The sequence below is a fragment of the Schistocerca cancellata genome, chromosome 7 (assembly GCF_023864275.1).
Source record: "Schistocerca cancellata isolate TAMUIC-IGC-003103 chromosome 7, iqSchCanc2.1, whole genome shotgun sequence".
Taxonomy (NCBI): domain Eukaryota; kingdom Metazoa; phylum Arthropoda; class Insecta; order Orthoptera; family Acrididae; genus Schistocerca; species Schistocerca cancellata.
Window position 1 is genome coordinate 203015370 of NC_064632.1, and position 21065 is coordinate 203036434.

The window sequence follows — 21065 nt, forward strand, 5'->3', positions numbered from 1 at the left end:
TAGCCTGATTACTTGAGGCATTTCGCCGATTCCCATAAGAGTTCGAGCTTGGTGTGCAACGGCACTGAAGCACTGGCTGTCCTTGCCTTAATGTTACATAGTGGAAGGCGGGGCAAGATGGGGTGGTGGGGTAAGACGGGGAAGGGCTATAAGCTACAGTTAGAGTGCAGCCATCTGTGGATAGCTACGTCAGCATCATCAATACACAGGTCCCAGTGTGTTGACATTGCTGAACCTTAGTTTCGTGGCGGTTTCTGTGAGCTTTGCAAGGTACGTATGATTGTTACACTGATTTGCAATGTTTTACACCTCTCGAGGTCCTAAAACATGTGCTTCGTGAACATTTGTCCAGACTGTATGAATAGCACTGAATAGTACGTCTTATTAACAGTAAACTGCTGTGTCAGTAGTCAGAGTTCAATAAATAGTGTTCATGCAGGCGTAACATAACCTGACAGCATGGTAGGGGGCAAGACGGGGTGGAGCAAGATGGGGAGCTTCCCCGTCTTGCCCCTACTATTTCTCCAACCATTACGTTCTTATCGTCTCATGTGTTTACCTCGCTGCGGGTTTTGAACACGTACATTATACGTTGAATACAATTGTAAATAGAATGGTATTCGTTATTCCAACGTTTCCCAATTAATTACAAAATGTGCCTCAGGCTATATGTTGAATAAAAATACACAAAACGTGCAAAGTCAGTATTCTTGCTATGCTTTAACGACTGATTATTGGAAATATGGTATTTACTATATAATATAGATTACTAGGAATGATATGACTCAATAGTACGTTTTTTATTTCAGATGGTTCACAAGTATCGGCGACAAACGTCTAGGCAAGATTGGTCATTGGAGTCAATGGAAGGCGCTGTAAATGCTGTTATAGAAGGTCATATGGGTTCTTTCAGGGCTGCTCGACAGTTCAACGTGCCACAGACAACGATTGAACGACATGTGGCAAACAAACGTGGTAATCCTGGCTATACAGTTGTGAAAAGGTTAGGACCCATTACTAGCGTGTTTACCCCAGAACAAGAGGCAATACTTAAAGACTACCTAACACAGATGGAAGGACAGTATTTTGGCCTAACACTGAAAGCACTTTGTGAACTTGCTTTTCAGCTAGCTCAACGAAACAACATCAAACATCAATTTCATACTGCAGCCAAATCTGCTGGAAGAGATTGGTTAAATGGGTTTCTTGCAAGAAATCCTAACTTAACAATACGAAAACCAGAGGCCACATCAATCGCACGAGCAATTGGGTTTAATCGAGTTGCTGTAGATCGGTTTTTCGAACTATTAGAAAGTCAATTAGACACATTCCTGTTTACGGGAGACAGAATTTTCAATTGCGATGGGACTGGTTTAACAGTCATTCCAAAAGGTCACACAAAGGTGGTTGCTTTGAAACGGGGCAGACAGGTGGGAGCAGTTACTTCAGCAGAAAGAGGCCAGACTGTGGCTGCAGAAATCTCTGTTTCAGCGTCGGGGTACTACGTATCACCTATGTTAGTTTATCCTCGAAAACGAATGCAACAAGCATTTGAGACTGGCCTGCCCCCTGGTGCCTGGGCAGAAGTCCAACAAACTGGTTGGATGACGAAAGAACTATTTTTGACTTGGTTTAAGAAGTTTGTTGCATTTACTGGAGCGCCAAAGCAAAGACCAATACTTCTCATATTGGACGGCAGCAAAACGCACACCAAGAATTTAGAACTGATAGATGTGGTCCGCCAAAATAGGGTTGTCTTGCTGTGTTTGCCACCACACTGCTCACACCAAGCATTGGACGTGCTATTTATGAAACCTCTCAGTAAATTTTACGAAGATGAAATAAGATCGTGGCTTCGGACCCATCCTGTAAAAGTTGTTACGCTGCATCGGATCGCAAGTTTACTCCGCAAAGCCGTCATTCATTCAGCTACAATGTCCACAGCAGTGAACGGGTTTCGGAAAACAGGCATTTGGCCTGTAAACAGAAATGTGTTTCAAGAAAGTGATTACCTTCCCTGTACAACTACAGACATTCATCAAGCTCATACATCTGAAGTTACAGAAACGGAAGACCAAATACCAGAGATATTGTCAAGATGTAAAACACCTAAACAATTAACAACTGACGATCAAGCCTCTGTTTCGTCTAACATGTAGGTCACCAGCCCTCAAATGGTGTTAGCTATTGCAAAGGTGGATAAAAAAATCAAAAGGAAACCATCTAACAGGCATGGAAAACCCGTTGTTTTAACCGAATCTCCTTATAGGAGTGAACTATCTGAAGAAATTAAACGAAAAGGAGTCCACAAACGTGCTGCATGTACACGAAAACTCTTCTCAAAGACGTTTAATGAACCTGGGATACCACGAAAAGGACATAATGACAACGAAAAAGTTACGAACATTACTGACGTCTTAACCATTCCTTCATGCTCAAGGGATAATAAACTGAGGTCGAATGACATCGAGGAAGAGAGTGAAGAATGTTTATACTGCTATGACCTCTCTGAAGGAGGCTTGATACGGTGTATTAGCTGCGTACGCTGGGCCCACGACACTTGTGCAGGGATAGAAAGTGATGATGACGAGGTTGTCCGCAATTGTGTACTATGTGAAAGTAAGAGGCCTAAATAAAACGTAATCCCTGATTCTACAATTCGCAGAACAATGCTTCGAAACCTTATCGTCACATAATTTCGTTATTCCAGTGCTTATTTAAGCTTTGGAGATGAATTAAATGTTAGTTCCCCATCTTACCCCGCATATGGGGCAAGACGGGGAATTGGTAGTTTATGTTTCAAACGGAGTTATTTCTAACTAAATGTAACAGGTTTGCAGGTTTCTTTGCATGCTATTGTAATTCAATGCTTAAGTAAACAAATGATAATCAAACCTATTTGAATTTGTTTATTTTTGTCCCTCTTGTAAGGGTTTAAAGTTAGCTTCCCCATCTTGCCCTGCCTTCCCCTTCATATATACGACGGTTGTCCAGAAAGTAAGTTCCGATCGGTCGCTAAATGGAAACCATGGTGAAAACCAGAAACATTTTATTTGCAAGAGTTAGCTACACTTTGCAGATACTTCGTAGTCGCCGCTCCGACTTAGACATTTGTCGGAGCGTTATACCAAATTTCCAACACCATCATCATAGAAGGCAGCCGCCTGTGCTTTCAGAAAATTCTCTACGCTGGTCTATAGCGCGTAGCCTGCGCCCAAGTGTTGTCTTCGTATCCAGCGTTTCATGTGAACAGAGATGATACTCAGGACGAGCCAATTAGGGCTGTGTTGTGGGTGATTGTACACTTCCCATCGAAAAGGCTGCAGGATTGTCCTCACTGCCCCTGCAGAGTGCGGCTGAGAATTGCCTTGAAGATGGAAGTGCGTGGCAGTTGGGTTAAGTGGGCTGCATTCATTTAGGCGAAGCGTCTCAGTGGGCCTCCTACTTGGCGGGAGACATCGTTGTTCTAGGCACCTTTATTCGCTCACAGTGCGCTCACAACTTAAAAGAGCGTCTTGATGCTATCGACAGTCATACTAGAGACACTACCCAACACATCTGTGCAGAGCTTCATCGGATTTTCACTGTGGTGTCTATTTCGCCAGTGATCGGAACTTACTTTCTGGATAACCCTCGTATATCAGGTGAGGATAGCCAATGATTATATGTATGTGTGTGTTTGTGTGTGTGTGTGTGTGTGTGTGTGTGTGTGTGTGTGTGTACATATGTGGTGTCTGTTTCTTTGAACATGTCCAAACGAACAGCCACCACATATATACACTTCATAATGGCCACAATCACAGAGAAAGATTGAATAGGGAAGCATTCTTTCACAAAATTTTAAGAGCTAATACTATTCTCAAGAAACATGAATTTCGCTAAGTGGGATGACCTGCCTGCCTAAAGCTCTCGATGGTATAAATAGTCCTACTGTAATGGCAACCCCATGCTCCAGTTGGTTAGTTAGTTACATGTTCCATAGATCATTTGAACGATTGTCTTATAGAAATAATGTGGTGCGAGTCAGTTTATAGGTTATGTACACATAGTAATGAACACATTATTTTCTAGTCCTACTCACGTAATGACACATATAAACAATTTTTTTTTAATTTTTTTAAGAGGCTGCCAGTTTTTTAACAGAAAATCGTCCATGGAATAGAAGTAGTTGACTAGGAGAATGATTTTAGGTTAGATTTAAAATTATCTTACATTTTTGATGCCGTGTAGTGAACTCGTTTCGGAGCCACTAACTTCTATAGTAATGTGTAATAAACATCGCTTTTTTCTCTAGGGTATTAGGTATGGACGGCACTTTTCTCAAATTGTAGTAGATTATTTACGACGAAATTGACTAGAGAATAAGTATACTGTGATGGTGTAGATAAAATACTTAACTCCTTGAAGAGGAACCTGCAGGGCGACCACGGGGAAACACCAGTTATTATTTTTACTGCTCGCTTTTGTGCAATCAATACTTCCTAATTGATGAGTTACTCCAGAAAATTATTCCATATGACAGTATTGAGTAAAAATAGACAAAATATATCAGAAGGCTGACTCGTTAGTTTCCAAGACTAGCAAATATATGATGCAAAATAGCTAAACTTAATTGTTTCAGAGGCTTCTTCTAGTTGAGGTTTTCATCAATATGTACACCCAAAAAATTGGAACATTTACCCTCTTTACCGGCTCTTGTTCGTGTGCTACTCTATTTCTGTTGTGCAGGGCTGAATGTAGTGCGTATTCTCAAAATTATGGGTGAGTCCCTTTTCATGGAACCACTTAATAATTCTTTGAAAAACATCATTAACAAACTATTCTGTTCCTTTCTCTCTAATGAGATTTTTTATAACAGTAGCATCATCTGCAAAAAGTACCAATTCTGTCTATTGAACATTAAGTGGTGGAAGATCATTTCGTCATTCACATATATAAGGAACAGGAGTGGACCCAAAAATGAGCCCTGTGGGACTCCCTTTGACTACTTCTCAGTCACTAAAATTTTCTGCCTTTCTAACAGTGTTTTAATTATTCAACACAACTTTTTGCTGCCTATTCTTGCTAAAAATGAGCATTTACCTTGCAGTTTTCTGACCTTTAACTCAGTAATCATTTTCTATTCATACTTGCAGCAGTAACTGATCTTGGGCTCTTGCTTAACCAATGACATATTTTAACCTTAAGGCTTTGTAGCATTGATTACGTTCAACTTACAATTGTGAACAATACATCAAATGTAAGAGCAACTCAAATAGTTTTGTTTGTATACTTGTGTGTATGTCATTGCCTATAGCTGCAGTTTATGTAACACCTTTTCAAACGAAATTTTGCTATATGACGACGAAGATTATCTGTATCATGTCGTCTTCAGCAATGAATCGACATTTCACCCAAACGAAAATTTGAACACACGTAATGTGTGCATATTAGGGGTCAGCTAATCCCCACGAGATGCTACAGTTGCAGTTAGACTCCCCTAATTTTTTTTTTTGCCATATCCTGGGACAATGTGCCTCTCTTTTTCAGAGAAGCAACTGTAACTTTATTTGGCAGCGAAATTGTGCCCCGCCACACTGGTATAAATCAGTTAGTGATTGGTACCTGTCTACCAGATTGGTCGCAAGGGGCCAGTAGACAGAGCTTCTTTCGCATGGTCTCCACATTCACTCGATTTGATGGTATCCGATTTTTGCCTTTGGGGGTTCATAAAGGATCGCGCGCGCGCGCGCGCGCGTGTGTATGTGTGTGTGTGTGTGTGTGTGTCGGTCTCTGCTACCAGATGATCCATCTGACTTAAGAAACAGGACTGAAACAGCAGTTGCAGCAATTACTTAAAACACATTGATCAAGGTTCGAAAAGACCTTACCTATCTACGCGATGTGTCCCGTGTGACGAATGGTGCTCTCATTGAACATTTGCAAGTTAAACTGTTTGAGTTGCTATTTCATGTGATGTACTATTTATAATCGTAATTAGTACGTACGTACGTATGTAATAAATGTTCAAAGCCTAAGACGCCCAATATTCATTTTGAAACACTTCCGGTATTCATTTTGAAACACACAGTACATAAGAGGAGCATAGACAACCATGGAATCGCTATACCGTGAATACAGTGCCGAAAGGGGAAGTCAGCTGACATAAATGACATTGACACAGGGGTCATTCATGCGGCCTAGCGCCTGAAAACGATCATCTCGGAAACAGCAAAACTGGTTGACGGCTCACGTGCTACTGCAATCGACTATGTAATTTATATTGTGATGGGACAACAGTGACAAATTCATAGTTTTATTATCTGAAGTTTTATTTCTGATGTTTCATTTTATGCTAATATGGTGCTGTAAATGCTTTTAAGAACCTGATGATGGTTTGTCGACGAAACTGGTTGTTAAGTAAAGAATTATATCAGCATCTGGTGCCAGTAATCACGATATTTTTTTAAATTACTAAAGTGCTGTAGGGTCCCATCTCCTGAAAATATACCGACATGATATATTTCTTGACGGGGTGAAAAACTATAGTGTTTTGTTGTCCAATATTGTTTCAGTATTATGGTACCCATTTCCTCATTTTCTACATGTATGTAACCATTAGCGAATATGACCGGTGCCTGTTATCACATAATCTAACACTGCCGCTTCTTCTTCCTGATCCTTCCTTTGTGTTCGTCCTTTAGTCACAGAAACCTAGGAAGGAGATGAACGTCTCAACTTTCAAATCATTAACGTTCTTATGTCGTTACCTTCTTTAGGCGCTCCTTGTTCGTAATGGGCATTGCGCGGTCATCTGTCTTGAGGAAAGCGTCTCCGTAGCCGTAGTATTGCGCCATTAGGCGCATGAGCTCTGTCCGGTTGACAGCCCTGCGAGCGCTGGTCCCTGGAGCCAATGTAAGTAATACCAGCACCAGAGCTAGCCAACCGAAACATACCGTGGATGAGTCGCCCATGTTGTAGTCAGGCACGCCAACTCTGTAGAAGTGAAACAATGTCATGTCAAAAACATCAGTATTTGAACAATCAGCAGCTACACAGTGAAAAGACTTTGAAGGTAATCCACTCATATACAGATTTTTTGCTACTCTCACTATCAGTAAGTTTCAAGTAGAGCAGCTAAACAAGTGCTCTCCATTTCGCCTTGAGAGGTAAAGAAATAATTCACCAGTCTAGCGAGACGGAGGATACTACTGAAACACAAAGAAGATATTTTACTCATAATAGAGAATTGTGGAATTATCACATACATTCAACTAAGAGGTGAAGTTAAAAGCATGTTCAATTTATTGACAGAATACCATAACGGAAATACGTAGATTAAACCAAGGCGGGTGGACATAAAAGCATGTTCAGCTTATTAACAGAATACTTGAAATGAAAATGTCACGAATGCAGAAGCCATAAATGTAAACCAGAACTAATTACACTTCTGTTACCGGAGCCTTTCATCACTTACTCCAAGGTAAATGAAGACATAGAAAATTGAAAGTATAGTATTATCAAAATGACTTGATGTCATACCCTAAAGTGATTTTCAGTCACTTTACACTGAAATACTTAAAAAATCACAGTAGAACTCCATTATTCAGTACTTCCAGAACTTTTGATTTAATTCTGAAGACACAGAAATAAGGAAAGTGTTTCAACACAGAAAGTGAAAAGATATTGCATGTCTTGTCCACACGGTTATAGTGTGCATCACACGCGAGTCGTTGTTCGTTGAATTCTGTCAGTGGTGTACTGCACTACGATAGTGATATTCTAGAGATTTATTTATTTCTGTATGTTGTTGTTGTCTTCAGTCCAGAGACTGGTTTGATGCAGCTCTCCATGCTACTCTATCCTGTGCAAGCTTCTTCATCTCCCAGTACTTACTGCAACCTACATCCTTCTGAATCTGCTTAGTGTATTCATCTCTTGGTCTCCCTCTACCATATTTACCCTCCACGCTGCCCTCCAACTCTAAATTTGTGATCTCTTGATGCCTCAGAACATGTCCTACCAACCGGTCCCTTCTTTTTGTCAAGTTGTGCCACAAACTCCTCGTCTCCCCAATTCTATTCAATATCTCCTCATTAGTTATGTGATCTACCCATCCAATCTTCAGCATTCTTCTGTAGCACCACATTGCGAAAGCTTCTATTCTCTTCTTGTCCAAACTATTTATCGTCCATATTTCACTCCCATACATGGCTACACTCCATACAAATACTTTCAGAAACGACTTCCTGACACTTAAATCTATACTCGATGTTAACAAATTTCTCTTCTTCAGAAAAGCTTTCCTCGCCATTGCCAGTCTACATTTTATATACTCTCTACTTCGACCATCATCAGTTATTCTGCTCCCCAAATAGCAAAACTCCTTTACTACTTTAAGTGTCTCATTTCCTAATCTAATTTCCTCAGCATCACCCGACTTAATTCGACTACATTCCATTATCCTTGTTTTGCTTTTGTTGATGTTCATCTCATATCCTCCTTTCAAGACACTGTCCATTCCGTTCAACTGCTCTTCCAAGTCCTTTGCTGTCTCTGACAGAATTACAATGTCATCAGCGAACCTCAACGTTTTTATTTCTTCTCCATGGACATTAATACCTACTCCGAATTTTTCTTTTGTTTCCTTTACTGCTTGCTCAATATACAGATAGAATAACATCGGGGACAGGCTTCCCAACCACTGCTTCCTTTTCATGCCCCTCGACTCTTATAACTGCCATCTTGTTTCTGTACAAATTGTAAATAGCCTTTCGCTCCCTGTATTTTACCCCTGCCATCTTTAGAATTTGAAAGAGATTATTCCAGTCAACATTGTCAAAGGCTTTCTCTAAGTCTACAAATGCGAGAAATGTAGGTTTGTCTTTCCTTAATCTGTTTTCTAAGATAAGTCGTAGGGTCAGTATTGCCTCTCGTGTTCCAACATTTCTGTTGAATCCAAACTGATCTTCCCCGAGGTCGGCTTCTACAAGTTTTTCCATTCGCCTGTAAAGAATTCGCGTTAGTATTTTGCAGCTGTGACTTATTAAACTGATAGTTCGGTAATTTTCACATCTGTCAACACCTGCTTTCTTTGGGATTGGAATTATTATATTCTTCTTGAAGTCTGAGGGTATTTCTCCTGTCTCATACATCTTGCTCACCAGATGGTAGAGTTTTGTCAGGACTGGCTCTCCCAAGGCCGTCAGTAGTTCCAATGGAATGTTGTCTACTCCCGGGGCCTTGTTTCGACTCAGGTCTTTCAGTTCTCTGTCAAACTCTTCACGCACTATCGTATCTCCCATTTCATCTGCATTTACATCCTCTTCCATTTCCATAATATTGTCCTCAAGTACATCGCCCTTGTATAGACCCTCTACATACATCTTCCACCTTTCTGCTTTCCCTTCTTTGCTTAGAACTGGGTTTCCTTCTGAGCTCTTGATATTCATACAAGTGGCTCTCTTTTCTCCAAAGGTCTCTTTAATTTTCCTGTAGGCAGTATCTATCTTACCCCTAGTGAGATAAGCCTCTACATCCTTACATTTGTCCTCTAGCTGTCCCTGCTTAGCCATTTTGCACTTCCTGTCGATCTCAAACAGCACCAACGTCCTGTTAAACTTTTGTTGGCTGCCAAACCACAAACACTGGTAGACAACCATCGGAGAACGAAGACTGTGTTTGTCGAAAACCACCATCGTGGAATGGTGCGGTAAGGGATACTGCTGCTTCATGATAGCGCAAACGTCGTAATGCAGAAGTTACACCAGTTCAAGTGAGAGACACTGGAGCACCCGCCCTATGGTACTGATCTCTCCCCGTGCGATTCTGACATCTTCGGTATCTTAAAAAGGTCCTTGAAGGGTCGACGATTCCTTCACGCAGCCGTACACTGTGTTTTACCAAACGGCAGTCTTCAACCTGGTGCCTCAGTGGGGTCACTGCCCCAGTCCTCACGGCGATTTTGCCTCATTGGCATACCGATACTGGAACGCAAACTTTTTGACCGGCGATTAGAGATGGACTATAAAAAGTATTTGATCAAGAAATCTTGTGGGAGTTACTTGTGCACAGTATGAGATGCCGATGGCTGGAGAAAAGGGCAGGACAAGAAACTGTATTGCTCATGCGGCAACTAAATATTGTTCGAAAAATGGACAGGGCGTGCAGCTGGCATGCTTGAATACCTTACGGCCAAAAACAATACTCATGGGAGGATCTAAAGGAATACGTCTGCTGGACAAACACATGAAGTGAAGGATGGACGAAATCCTGAAACACCCACTACATCTGGGGCTACAATCGTAGGGGATGTAAAATGCTCAATAGCACTCACTAATGGCAGATTGTGAGGTCGACTCGTAATCTTCACCTTCGGTAATTTAGTATAATTACAACTTCTACAGAAGTGGGTGGTAATTATAAGACTCGAAGAACATGAAACGTAAGCAACAGTTGAGAAGGAGTGAGAAACTCTTGTAGACTATTCAGTACTTACATTGAGCAAGCTGTAATGGAAATCAAGGAGAAATTTGCAGAGGAAATTAAAGTTCAGGGAGAAGGAACAACTTTGAAGTTTGCCAGTCTCATTATAATTGTGTCAGAGACCTAAAAACACTCAGAATAGCAACTGCAATGAATGGATACTATCTGAAAATGTATTAGGTTGAATACAAACAAAGGTAAAACTAAGGTCGTCGTCGTCGTTGTTGTTGTTGTTGTTGTGGTCTTCAGTCCGAAGACTGGTATGAAGCAGCTCTCCACGCTACTCTATGCCGTGCAAGGCTCTTCACCTCCGAATAACTACTGCAACCTGCAAATATAGGGGGTACACATTGTAAAGGGAGACCAAGAGATCAATACAGTAAGCATACCTTTCTGGATCTGCTTCCTGTATTCATCTCTAGGTCTCTCTCTACGATTTGTACCCCCCACGCTTTCCTCCAGCACCAAATTGATAATCCCTTGATGGCTCAGAATGTGTCCTATCAATTGCTTCCTTCTTTTACTCAAGTTGTGCCACAAATTTATTTTCTCCCCAATCCTATTCAGTACCTCCTCATTAGTTACGAGATCTACCCATCTAATCTTGAGCATTCTTCAGTAGCACCACATTTCTAAAGTTTCTACTCTCTCTTTGTCTAAACTGTTAACTGTTTCCCCCCCCCCTCACCATGTGTCACTTCCACACATGACTACACTCCATACAAACACCTTCAGAAAACTTCCTAACACATAAATCTATATTCACCGTTAGCAAATTTCTCTTCTCTTCTCTCGTTTTTCTCGTCTAGGTTTTGTATTCTCTCTACTTCGGCCGTCATCAGTTATTTTGCTGCCCGAATCGAAAAAAAAGCATCTACAACTTTAAGTGACTCCTTTCCTAATCTAATTCCCACAGCATCACCGGACTTAATTCGATTAGATTCCATTACACTTGTTTTGTTTCTGTTGATATTCATCCTATATTCTGCTATCAAGACACTGTCAACTCGTTTAACTGCTCTTCTGAGACCTTTTCTGTCTCTGACAGAATTACAATGTCATCGGCAAACCTCAAAATTTTTATTTCTGCTCTCTGAACTTTAATTCCTCCTCAAAATTTTTCTTTCGTTTGATTTACTGCTTGTGTACAGATAGACTATGGCCCTGTCTCACTCCCTTCTCAACCACTGCTGCCCTTTCACGCCCTTCAACTCTTATAACTACCCTCTGGTTTCTAAGCCACTTGTAAATAGCCTTTAGTTCTCTGTATTTTTGCCCTTTTAACCTTCAGAATTTCAAAGAAAGTATTCCAGTCAGTACTGTCAAAAGGTTTCTCTAAGTCTACAAATGTAGGTTTGCCTTTTCTTAAGCTATGTTCTATGAAAAGTTGTAAGGCAAACACTGCCTCGCGTATTCCTACATTTCTGCGGAATCCAAACTGATCTCCCCTAAGGTCGGCTGCTACCAGTTTTTCCACTCTTCTGCAAGGAATTCGTATTAACATTTTGCAACAATGACTTAAACTGATAGTTTAGTAATATTCACACTGTCAGCACCTGCTTTCTTTGGATTGGAATTACCATATTTTTCATGAAGTCTGAGGTTCTTTCGCCTGTGACATACCTTTAGCACTCCAGATGGAATAGTTTTGTCTTAACTTGGTCTCCTATGGTTATCAGTAGCTCTGATTGAACTAAAAGTTGATGCTGATAGGATTAGATTAGTAAACGAGTCACAAAATAGCTACGATGACCAAAGTACACAGGATCGAAAATGCAGACTGGCAGTAACAAGAAAAGTATTTCTTTAATAGATAAATAAGTCTGAAGAGAGTGTACTGTGGATGGTAAATAGGCAAGAGCAGAACAGAAGGTTGTGGTTGTCGTGCTGCAGGTGAATGCTAGAGATTAACTGCGTGGATTGTATAATTAATGGGGAAAAATACGGCACATGCTGACTAAAAATAAGTATCGGTTGGCTGGACAGGATCGTAAACATAAAGAAATTGTCAAGTTTGTAATGGAAGGAAGTATAAAAACTGTAGAGGGGAACCAAGATTTCATCAATACGGCATGGAGGTTGAGATGGATGTGGGTTTCAGTAGTTGTGAAGAGGCTTCCGCATGATGGACCTGCGTGGAGAGATGCTTTAAATAACTAGAGTCCACAACAACAACAACAAGAAGCAAGCACAGTCATCGTAAATCTTATTACGTATATCCAATTGTAGGGCGTGTCGTGGAATATTAAAAACCAGTTCTCACAGTGAAGATCCTTAGTTTGGACGCACGTCCAATAAATCAGAGTAATAATGTGAAAAGAAGTCAGTATCGTAAAAGAGGCACACTGCAACGAGGATTCCAGGGCCACTATCGCCTCCGACATCTTAAGATATCGTGATCTCGAGGAAGCGAGGAACGAGTAGAGAGATGTAAACATATTTTCATCTCTCCAGCTGTACCAGTAAATGGGACACAAGAGGAAGTGAAATATATGGCGCCAGTTAACCTTTCACACGAACGTACAGCTGCTAACGCAGTGTGAATGGAAGCGCCGTAATGGCGGATAGGACGTATATTTACCGAAATGGCTCCATTGTGAACGTCACGCGGCCGGGGACAGATGAGTAAGACGCCCATTTGAGAGACGGAGCGATTGTTATTTGTGTTGCGTCGGGACGTGACGGCCGGGGCGGACGCGGGCGGCCGAGGCGCATGAATGGACAGCCGGCCCTGGCCGTGACACCTCGCCCACCGCGTGACGTCAGCAGGGCGCGTCGCCTCTCGAGCAGCACGCGTCAGCTGCAGACTCATCCTGCGAGGATGGCTCCGCTCCTGCAGCACGCGCGGCGGCGACACGGTTTCCGCGTCGGTGCATGATGAAAAAGCGCTGTACTTGTACCCCGCTGGTAATTCAATACTACACGGCTAAGCGAACTGTAGACCTGTCCAGGGTGGCAGCACCGTCTTGTTTACACCTAAGAACAGGGCGGGAGGGGTGTCGGGTATTAAGAGGGAGTATTCATAAAATTTTCATTATCACTTCGAATACGTCAAGAGAACCAATTGTATGAATATCAAGAGCTTAGATGGAAACCCAGTTCTAAGCAAAGAAGGGAAAGCAGAAAGGTGGAAGGAGTATATAGAGGATCTATACTGTGGTGTCACCGACAGACACCACACTTGCTAGGTGGTAGCTTTTAAATCGGCCGCGGTCCGCTAGTATACGACGGACCCGCGTGTCGCCACTGTCAGTAATTGCAGACCGAGCGCCACCACACGGCAGGTCTAGAGAGACGTACTAGCACTCGCCCCAGTTCTACAGCCGACGTTGCTAGCCATGGTTCACTGAGAATTACGCTCTCATTTGCCGAGAAGATAGTTAGCCTTCAGCTACATTTGCTACGACCTAGCAAGGCGCCATTACCAGTATAGATATTGATATTATATTAATGTATCATCAAGAGCTATGTTCTACAAATGTGGATTAAAGTTAAGTATTCCAGAAGCTACGTACTTTTCTTTATAGCATTCATTACGTATCCTGTTTCATACCTCACGCCAGACTGCGTGAGCTTATAGCGTGCATTTCGGTCTCCTCAAACAAAACAGTGTTGGCACTTCTGCCGACACTTCATATACAAGGGCGATGTACTTTAGGGCAGTATTATGGAAGTGGAAGAGGATGTAGGTGAAGATGAAATGGGAGATATGACACCGCGTGGAGAGTTTGACACTGAAAGACCTAAGTCGAAACAAGGCCCCAGGAGTAGACAACATTCCATTAGAACTACTGACAGCCTTGGGAGAGCCAGCCTCGACAAACCTCTACCATCAGGTGAGCAACATGTATGAGACAGGCAAAATACCCTCAGACTTCAAGAAGAATATAATAATTCTAATCCCAAAGAGAGCAGGTGTTGACAGATGTGAAAATTACCGAACTATCAGTTTAATAAGTCACGGCTGCAAAATACTAACGCGAAATCTTTAGAGACGAATGGAAAAACTGGTAGAAGCCGACCTCGGGGAAGATCAGTTTGGATTCCGTAGAAATATTGGAACACGTGAGGCAATACTGACCTTACGACTTATCTTAGAAGCTAGATTAAGAAAAGGAAAACCTACGTTTCAAGCATTTGTAGACTTAGAGAAAGCTTTTGACATTGTTGATTGGAATACTCTTTTTCACATTCTGAAGGTGGCTGGGGTAAAATACAGGGAGCGAAGGGCTATTTACAATTTGTACAGAAACCAGATGGCCGTTGTAAGAGTCGAGGGACATGAAAGGGAAGCAGTGGTTGCAAAAGGAGTCAGACAGGCTTGTAGCCTCTACCCGGTGTTATTCAATCTGTATATTGAGCAAGCAGTAAAGGAAACAAAAGAAAAATTCGGAGCAGGTATTAAAATCCATGAAGAAGAAATAAAAACTTTAAGGTTCGAAGATGACATTGTAATTCTGTCAGAGACACCAAAGGACTTGAAAGAGCAGTTGAACGCAATGGACAGTTCAAAAAATGGCTCTGAGCACTATGGGACTTAACATCTGAGGTCATCAATCCCCTAGAACTTGGAACTACTTAAACCTAAGTAACCTAAGGACATCACACACATCCATGCCAGAGGCAGGATTCGAATCGGTGACCGTAGCAGTCGCGCGGTTCCGGACTGTAGCGCTTAGAACCGCTCGGCCACCGCGGCCGGCCCCTCCCCACCCCCGCCCCACACCGAACCCAGGGTTATTGTGCAGTTCAGCTCCCAGTATCCCTACCCTAACCCCCCCCCCCCCTCCTCCCGCGAACGTCTCATACCAGACGACTGTAGCCGCGAATATTTGCGTGGTAGAGTAATTATTGTGTACACGTACGTGTTTGCGCAGCAATCGCCAACATAGTATAACTGACGCGGAGTAAGGGGAAGCAGCCCGCCGAGGCAGATGGAAAACCGCCTTAAAAATAATCCACAGACTGGCTGTCACACCGGACCTCGACACTAATCCGCCGGACGGATTCGTGCCGGAGACCGGCACACCTTCCCGCTCGGGAAGCAGCGCGTTAGATAGCGAGGCTAGCCGGACTGGCAACTTGTGGTTGGTTTTAATCCCTCTCTACACACTTTTACTAATGATAGACGACTTGACAGAGGCTTTGGTTTTAGAAGTCTTCATCTGGGTTGCTTAGGAAACATTTCAGTTCGAAATTACCGGTCGTCATTGTGGGAACGCCTCCCACGCAACTGAACTCAGTTTCCTTCTCCATATAAACCAGTAAAGTCATAGCGTGGCAAGCACTACTGCGAGTTTTTGAATGGTAACTCACTGTAAGATGGCTATTTCTCCCTTAAATCGTCCGCAGCTCGTGGTCGTGCGGTAGCGTTCTCACTTCCCGCGCACGGGTTCCCGGGTTCGATTCCCGGCGGGGTCAGGGATTTTCTCTGCCTCGTGATGACTATGTGTTGTGTGATGTCCTTAGGTTAGTTAGGTTTAAGTAGTTCTAAGTTCTAGGGGACTGATGACCATAGATGTTAAGTCCCATAGTGCTCAGAGCCATTTGAACCAACCTTAAATCCGGATGTACAAGATTAATAAAAAAACAATGGGATTGCAACTGATTGTTGTGTTCCCCCACATCGGTTCCTGATTGAATCAAAGTAGGGCATTTCCCCTTCTCATCGAAAGTTAGCTGAAGGAGCTGCCCAGAAGGGCATTCTCCACAATAACTTTCCATGCTCGCATTGGGAGGTACATAGCCACTCCAGAAATTAGGTTACACATGTCGTCCCACGCTAAGAACACTGCGCACTAGGAGTGGCGGATTGTCAGCGGAGTGTACCTGTTCAGGGCTTCTGAGGTACAGATAAATTGAGCATCATAGTGCGGAAGTTATATGAATCGGCAGCTCGAAACATACTTGAAGTTCCCAGAATAGTATGGTCCTTGTGGACAAAACGTCTAAATTGCAAACAGATTCACCACGAAATTCTGGCTGTAGACGGACCAAAGGCAATGTCGCGTCCAGTCGTAGTGAAATGATGTCAAACATTTGAACAAGACCGCACAGACATGGGTGATTCTGATCGGTAAGGAAGGAAGATATTGCACCATGTGGTTTTCTTCTTTGCGATAAGCAGAAAGATCATCTGGTGGCAGAGAGATTTTCCGACGATAAAGGCGTTCACATGGCGTTCCTTGTACGGATATATCACCAAAGTTTGGATATTTTTCGTCATTGAATTGAACGACTGGTAAATCGTCTCGACCGCTGATTATAGAGTCTCTGTGTCACTTTAAAGAGCAGTGCAGAATTCAATAAAAGTTTCTTGGCTTCCCCATAATAACGCGTAACTTACTACAAGTCGTCTCGTGATGATGATAATGTTTGGTTTGTGGGGTGCTCAACTGCGCGGTTATCACCGCCCGAACAAATTCCCAACCTTTGCTCACTCAAAACTCGCCACTTTCAGGAATGATGATGAAATGATGAGGACAACACAAACACTCAGTCATCTCGAGGTAGCTGAAAATCCCTGACCCCGCCGAGAATCGAACCAGGGACCCCGTGCTCGGGAAGTGAGAAGGCGATAGCGAGACCACGAGCTGCGGACAAATCGTCTCGTGACAACACACAACACATTGTACATAATTATGAAAATGAATTTAAAAATGCTGCTAAATCGCATAAATAAAACAGATCCAGGCAGTATTGAGTCCTCCATTGCGCTCATGACGCATTTCGAGCGAGCCGGCCGCTGTGGCCGCGAGGTTCTAGGCACTTCAGTCCGGAACCGCGCTGCTGCTCCTGTCGCATGTTCGAATCCTACTTCGGGCATGATGTGTGTGATGTCCCAGGTTAGTTAGATTTAAATAGTTCCAAGCCTAGGGTACAGACGACCTCAGATGTTAAGTACCATAGTGCTTAGAGCCATTTGAACCATTTGCATTTCGAGCGTAGTCCCTTCATCAGATGACCTGGTGACAAATAAAGTTGTTGTTGTTGTGATCTTAAGTCCAGAGACTGGTTTGATGCAGCTCTCCATGCTACCCTATCCTGTGCAAGCTTCTTCATCTCGACGTATCTACTGCAACCTACTCCTTCTGAATCTGCTTAGTGTATTCGTCTCTTGGTGCCCCTCTACGATTTTTACCATGCTCGCTGCCCTCCAATACTAACTTAGTGATCCCTTGATGCTTCAGAACATGTCCTACCAACCGATCCCTTCTTCTAGTCAAGTTGTGCCAGAAATTCCGCTTCTCCCCAATTCTATTCAGTACCTTCTCATTAGTTACGTGGTCTACCCATCTAATCTTCAGCATTCTTCTGTAGCACCACATTTCGAAAGCCTTTGTTCTCTTCTTGTCTAAACTACTTATCGTCCATGTTTCACTTCCGTTCATGGCTACACTCCACACAAATACTTTCAGAAAAGACTTCCTGGCACTTAAATCTATACTCGATGTTAACAAACGTCTTCAGAAACGCTTTCCTTGCCATTGCCAGTCTATATTTTATATCCTCTCTACTTCGACCATCATCAGTTATTTTGATCCCCAAATAGCAAAATTCCTTTACTACTTTATCTAATTCCTTCAGCATCACCCGACTTAATTCGACTACATTCCATTATCCTCGTTTTGCGTTTGTTGATGTTCGTCTTATATCCTCGTTTCAAGACACTGTCCATTCCGTTCAACTGCTCTTCCAAGTCCTTTGCTGTCTCTGACAGAATTTCAATGTCATCGGCAAATCTCAAAGTTTTTATTTCTTCTCCGTGGATTTTAATTCCTACTCCAAATATTTATTTTGCTTCCTTTCCTGCTTGCTCAATATGCAGATTGAATGACATTTGGGATAGGCTGCAAACCTGTCTGACTCCCTTCCTAACCACTGCTTCCCTTTCATGCCCCTCTTATAATTGCCATCTGGTTTCTGTACAAATTGTAAATAGCCTTTCGCTCCCTGTATTTTACCCCTACCACTTTCAGAATTTGAAAGAGAACATTCCACTCAACATTGTCAAAAGCTTTCTCTAAGTCTAGAAATGCTAGAAATATAGGTTTGCCTTTCCTTAATCTATTTTCTAAAATAAGTCGTAGGGTCAGTATTGTCCCACGTGTTCCAACATTTAGGGCAGCACTTCTGGTGATGTGTAAAATAGAAATATTAATATGAAATAATAAAAGTTCAATCAGCATTAATGTGCACGAAGGTCAGTAGTAAAATACAGTTTAATAGTGCAAGGTACTCCATTTACAATAACATGATATAGAATCACATTATCTGATTTGATGATAATTACAATAAAGGACATCAAATGAGAGGCAAAGTTTTTTTTTAAACAATTATTTCTAAAGAAGGCAAGCTCAATTAAGATTATTTCATTCTTACCAGCAGAGTTGTGAAAGAATGTCAACAGTAAAATACAATGAAATTGTGCAGATTTCGTAGAACAAACATACTGTTACATGTTATCTTTACGTTTGCAGTTCAATAATAAAATTACACGTTGTCATTACAAATTCTATAAAACATAGCGAAAGTTAAACGAAAGAAGCCGGATGGGGACTCATTGTTTTTTTCCTATCCACAAGTGAATCACTGAATAAATCAAAGAACCACTTATTATTGGAAGTTCTGGGACTGCCTCATTACTCACACGTATTTCAGTTTCTTCCAGAATGTCCAGTACTCTATCTGCCCTCTAGCGATAAGAGTTAACATTATGGCTCCGTTAGCGGTGCCTCGATATTGTAACTATAGTCATATAATGGTTAGGTCTACTGTCTGTAGACATGTTTTGCTTGACATTTTTACAGACATTATTCAACGTCCTTTCAATGCTTGAAATGATCTTAAATGGTATGTATTGTGTTCTTCAAATATGTGTACAATTAATTTCATCTGAGGTTTATATAATCTCATTTATTTGGTTACACTGTATTCTATATCATTATTTGCACTTGTCTTTATTATTTGTCAACCAGGTAATCTCAATCCCGAAACTCGTCATAAGTAGAATAAAAGATTCAATACCATCTGGATCTGTGATACTTATGCGACTTACCAGCATTTTTAATTTCACTTCTTAGTTACTGTTATTATGGTGGCACACCTCCACAATGGCTTCAGGTCCGATTTACAACATTGGACGTAGTCACGTGACCAAGATAGATCCTACTGTGCCCAGGTCAAAATGTTCAAATGTGTGTGAAATCTTATGGGACTTACCTGCTAAGATCATCAGTCCCTAAGCTTACACACTACTTAACCTAAATTATCCTAAGGACGAACACACACACCCATGCCCGAGGGAGGACTCGAACCTCTGCCGGGACCAGCCACACAGGTGCCCGCGTCAACACGTCACTTTTCGAGTAATAACTTGTAAATGAAAATCAATCGTCGATATAACACGAACAATTTTGTCACGAATTTCAGCGCCAGTGACAATCAAGTTAGCAAAGCGTCGGTGTCCGGGAGGATCTGAACAGTCAGAACCCAGCCTAAAATATACTTCTTTTGGATTGGCTTGGAAAAAGTGTTTACAGAAGGCTCTAAAATACCAAATAACTCTGTGGGAACTGCATTCTTCGATAACCTAACCTTCTTGCTACTCATAAAAACCACCATCTTAACAGCTGAGTTACTTGTTATCTCAGATACCATACTGCATGCAACCGAACTAGCAGCCGGCAGAATACTGATACGTGCCCTGTTGTTCCTTAAGAACGCAAATTGACGGAAAAACTGCAAACAATCTAACGCAGGACCGCCTACGATTCTTAATAAACCGAATGGTTTATAAGAAACTATCTGGTTCGAGTCAGTATCCGGCGACAACAACGTGACGTGCAGCGACGTTATTGGCCAGCATACGAAAAGCGTACAACTCACAACAACTGTAATACTCCTTCTCGACTGTCACAAATATCGATTTTTTCCGGTTAACTCTACGTAACGAGGATACTAACTGTACAGGAACTTGCCACTCATATATCCAACACTACCCCCCACATCACGCATGGTTCCTTAATTCCACTCTCAGACTTTAAGGAAATTGTCACAGTTAACAAGTTACGAGCATATCTCTTGATTACCAACAAAACCCTCAAAATTTTCCATTTCGTGTCTCGTGATAGCAACAGAATGTGCGAATTACCTCGACATGACCTATACCAATTCGGCGTCAAACGTCTCGTGTTGACAATATTTCTTACCGTAAAGTGATAATGTGGTCATTGCTTGGAAGGACTCGTCGTGGAATGTTGGCACACCAAACACTGTATGCAAGTCGTGTTATATCAACAAGTGATGTAGCGCAGTGGTTACCACAATCGACTCTCATTTGCGAGGACGACGGTTCAAATCCGCGTTTGTCCATCCTGATTTAGGTTTTCTGTGGTTTCCCTAAATCGCTCCAGGCAAACGGCGGGATGGTTCGTTTGAAAGGGCACGTCGGATATCCTTCGCTGTCAGTAAAGCAGTTCTAACTTGTGCTCTGTCTCTAATGGCATCGTTATCGACCGCGCGCTAAACTCTAATATTTTTCGTATTGTGCTATTCATTATCGGCGACAAAGCTCATCCATCTGAATTGCACTGAACGTG

General features: G+C 42.1%; 1 protein-coding gene across 1 annotated transcript in view; it reads right to left on the bottom strand.

Annotated features, from left to right (window-relative positions):
* The window catches only part of LOC126092203 (gremlin-1-like), a 71519-nt gene that overhangs the window by 24254 nt on the left and 26200 nt on the right, over positions 1–21065 (bottom strand). Inside the window, exon 2 of the mRNA XM_049907692.1 lies at positions 6750–6975. Coding sequence (XP_049763649.1) covers positions 6750–6953 — 204 coding nt within the window. The 5' untranslated portion in view covers positions 6954–6975. The remainder of the gene's footprint in view (positions 1–6749; positions 6976–21065) is intronic.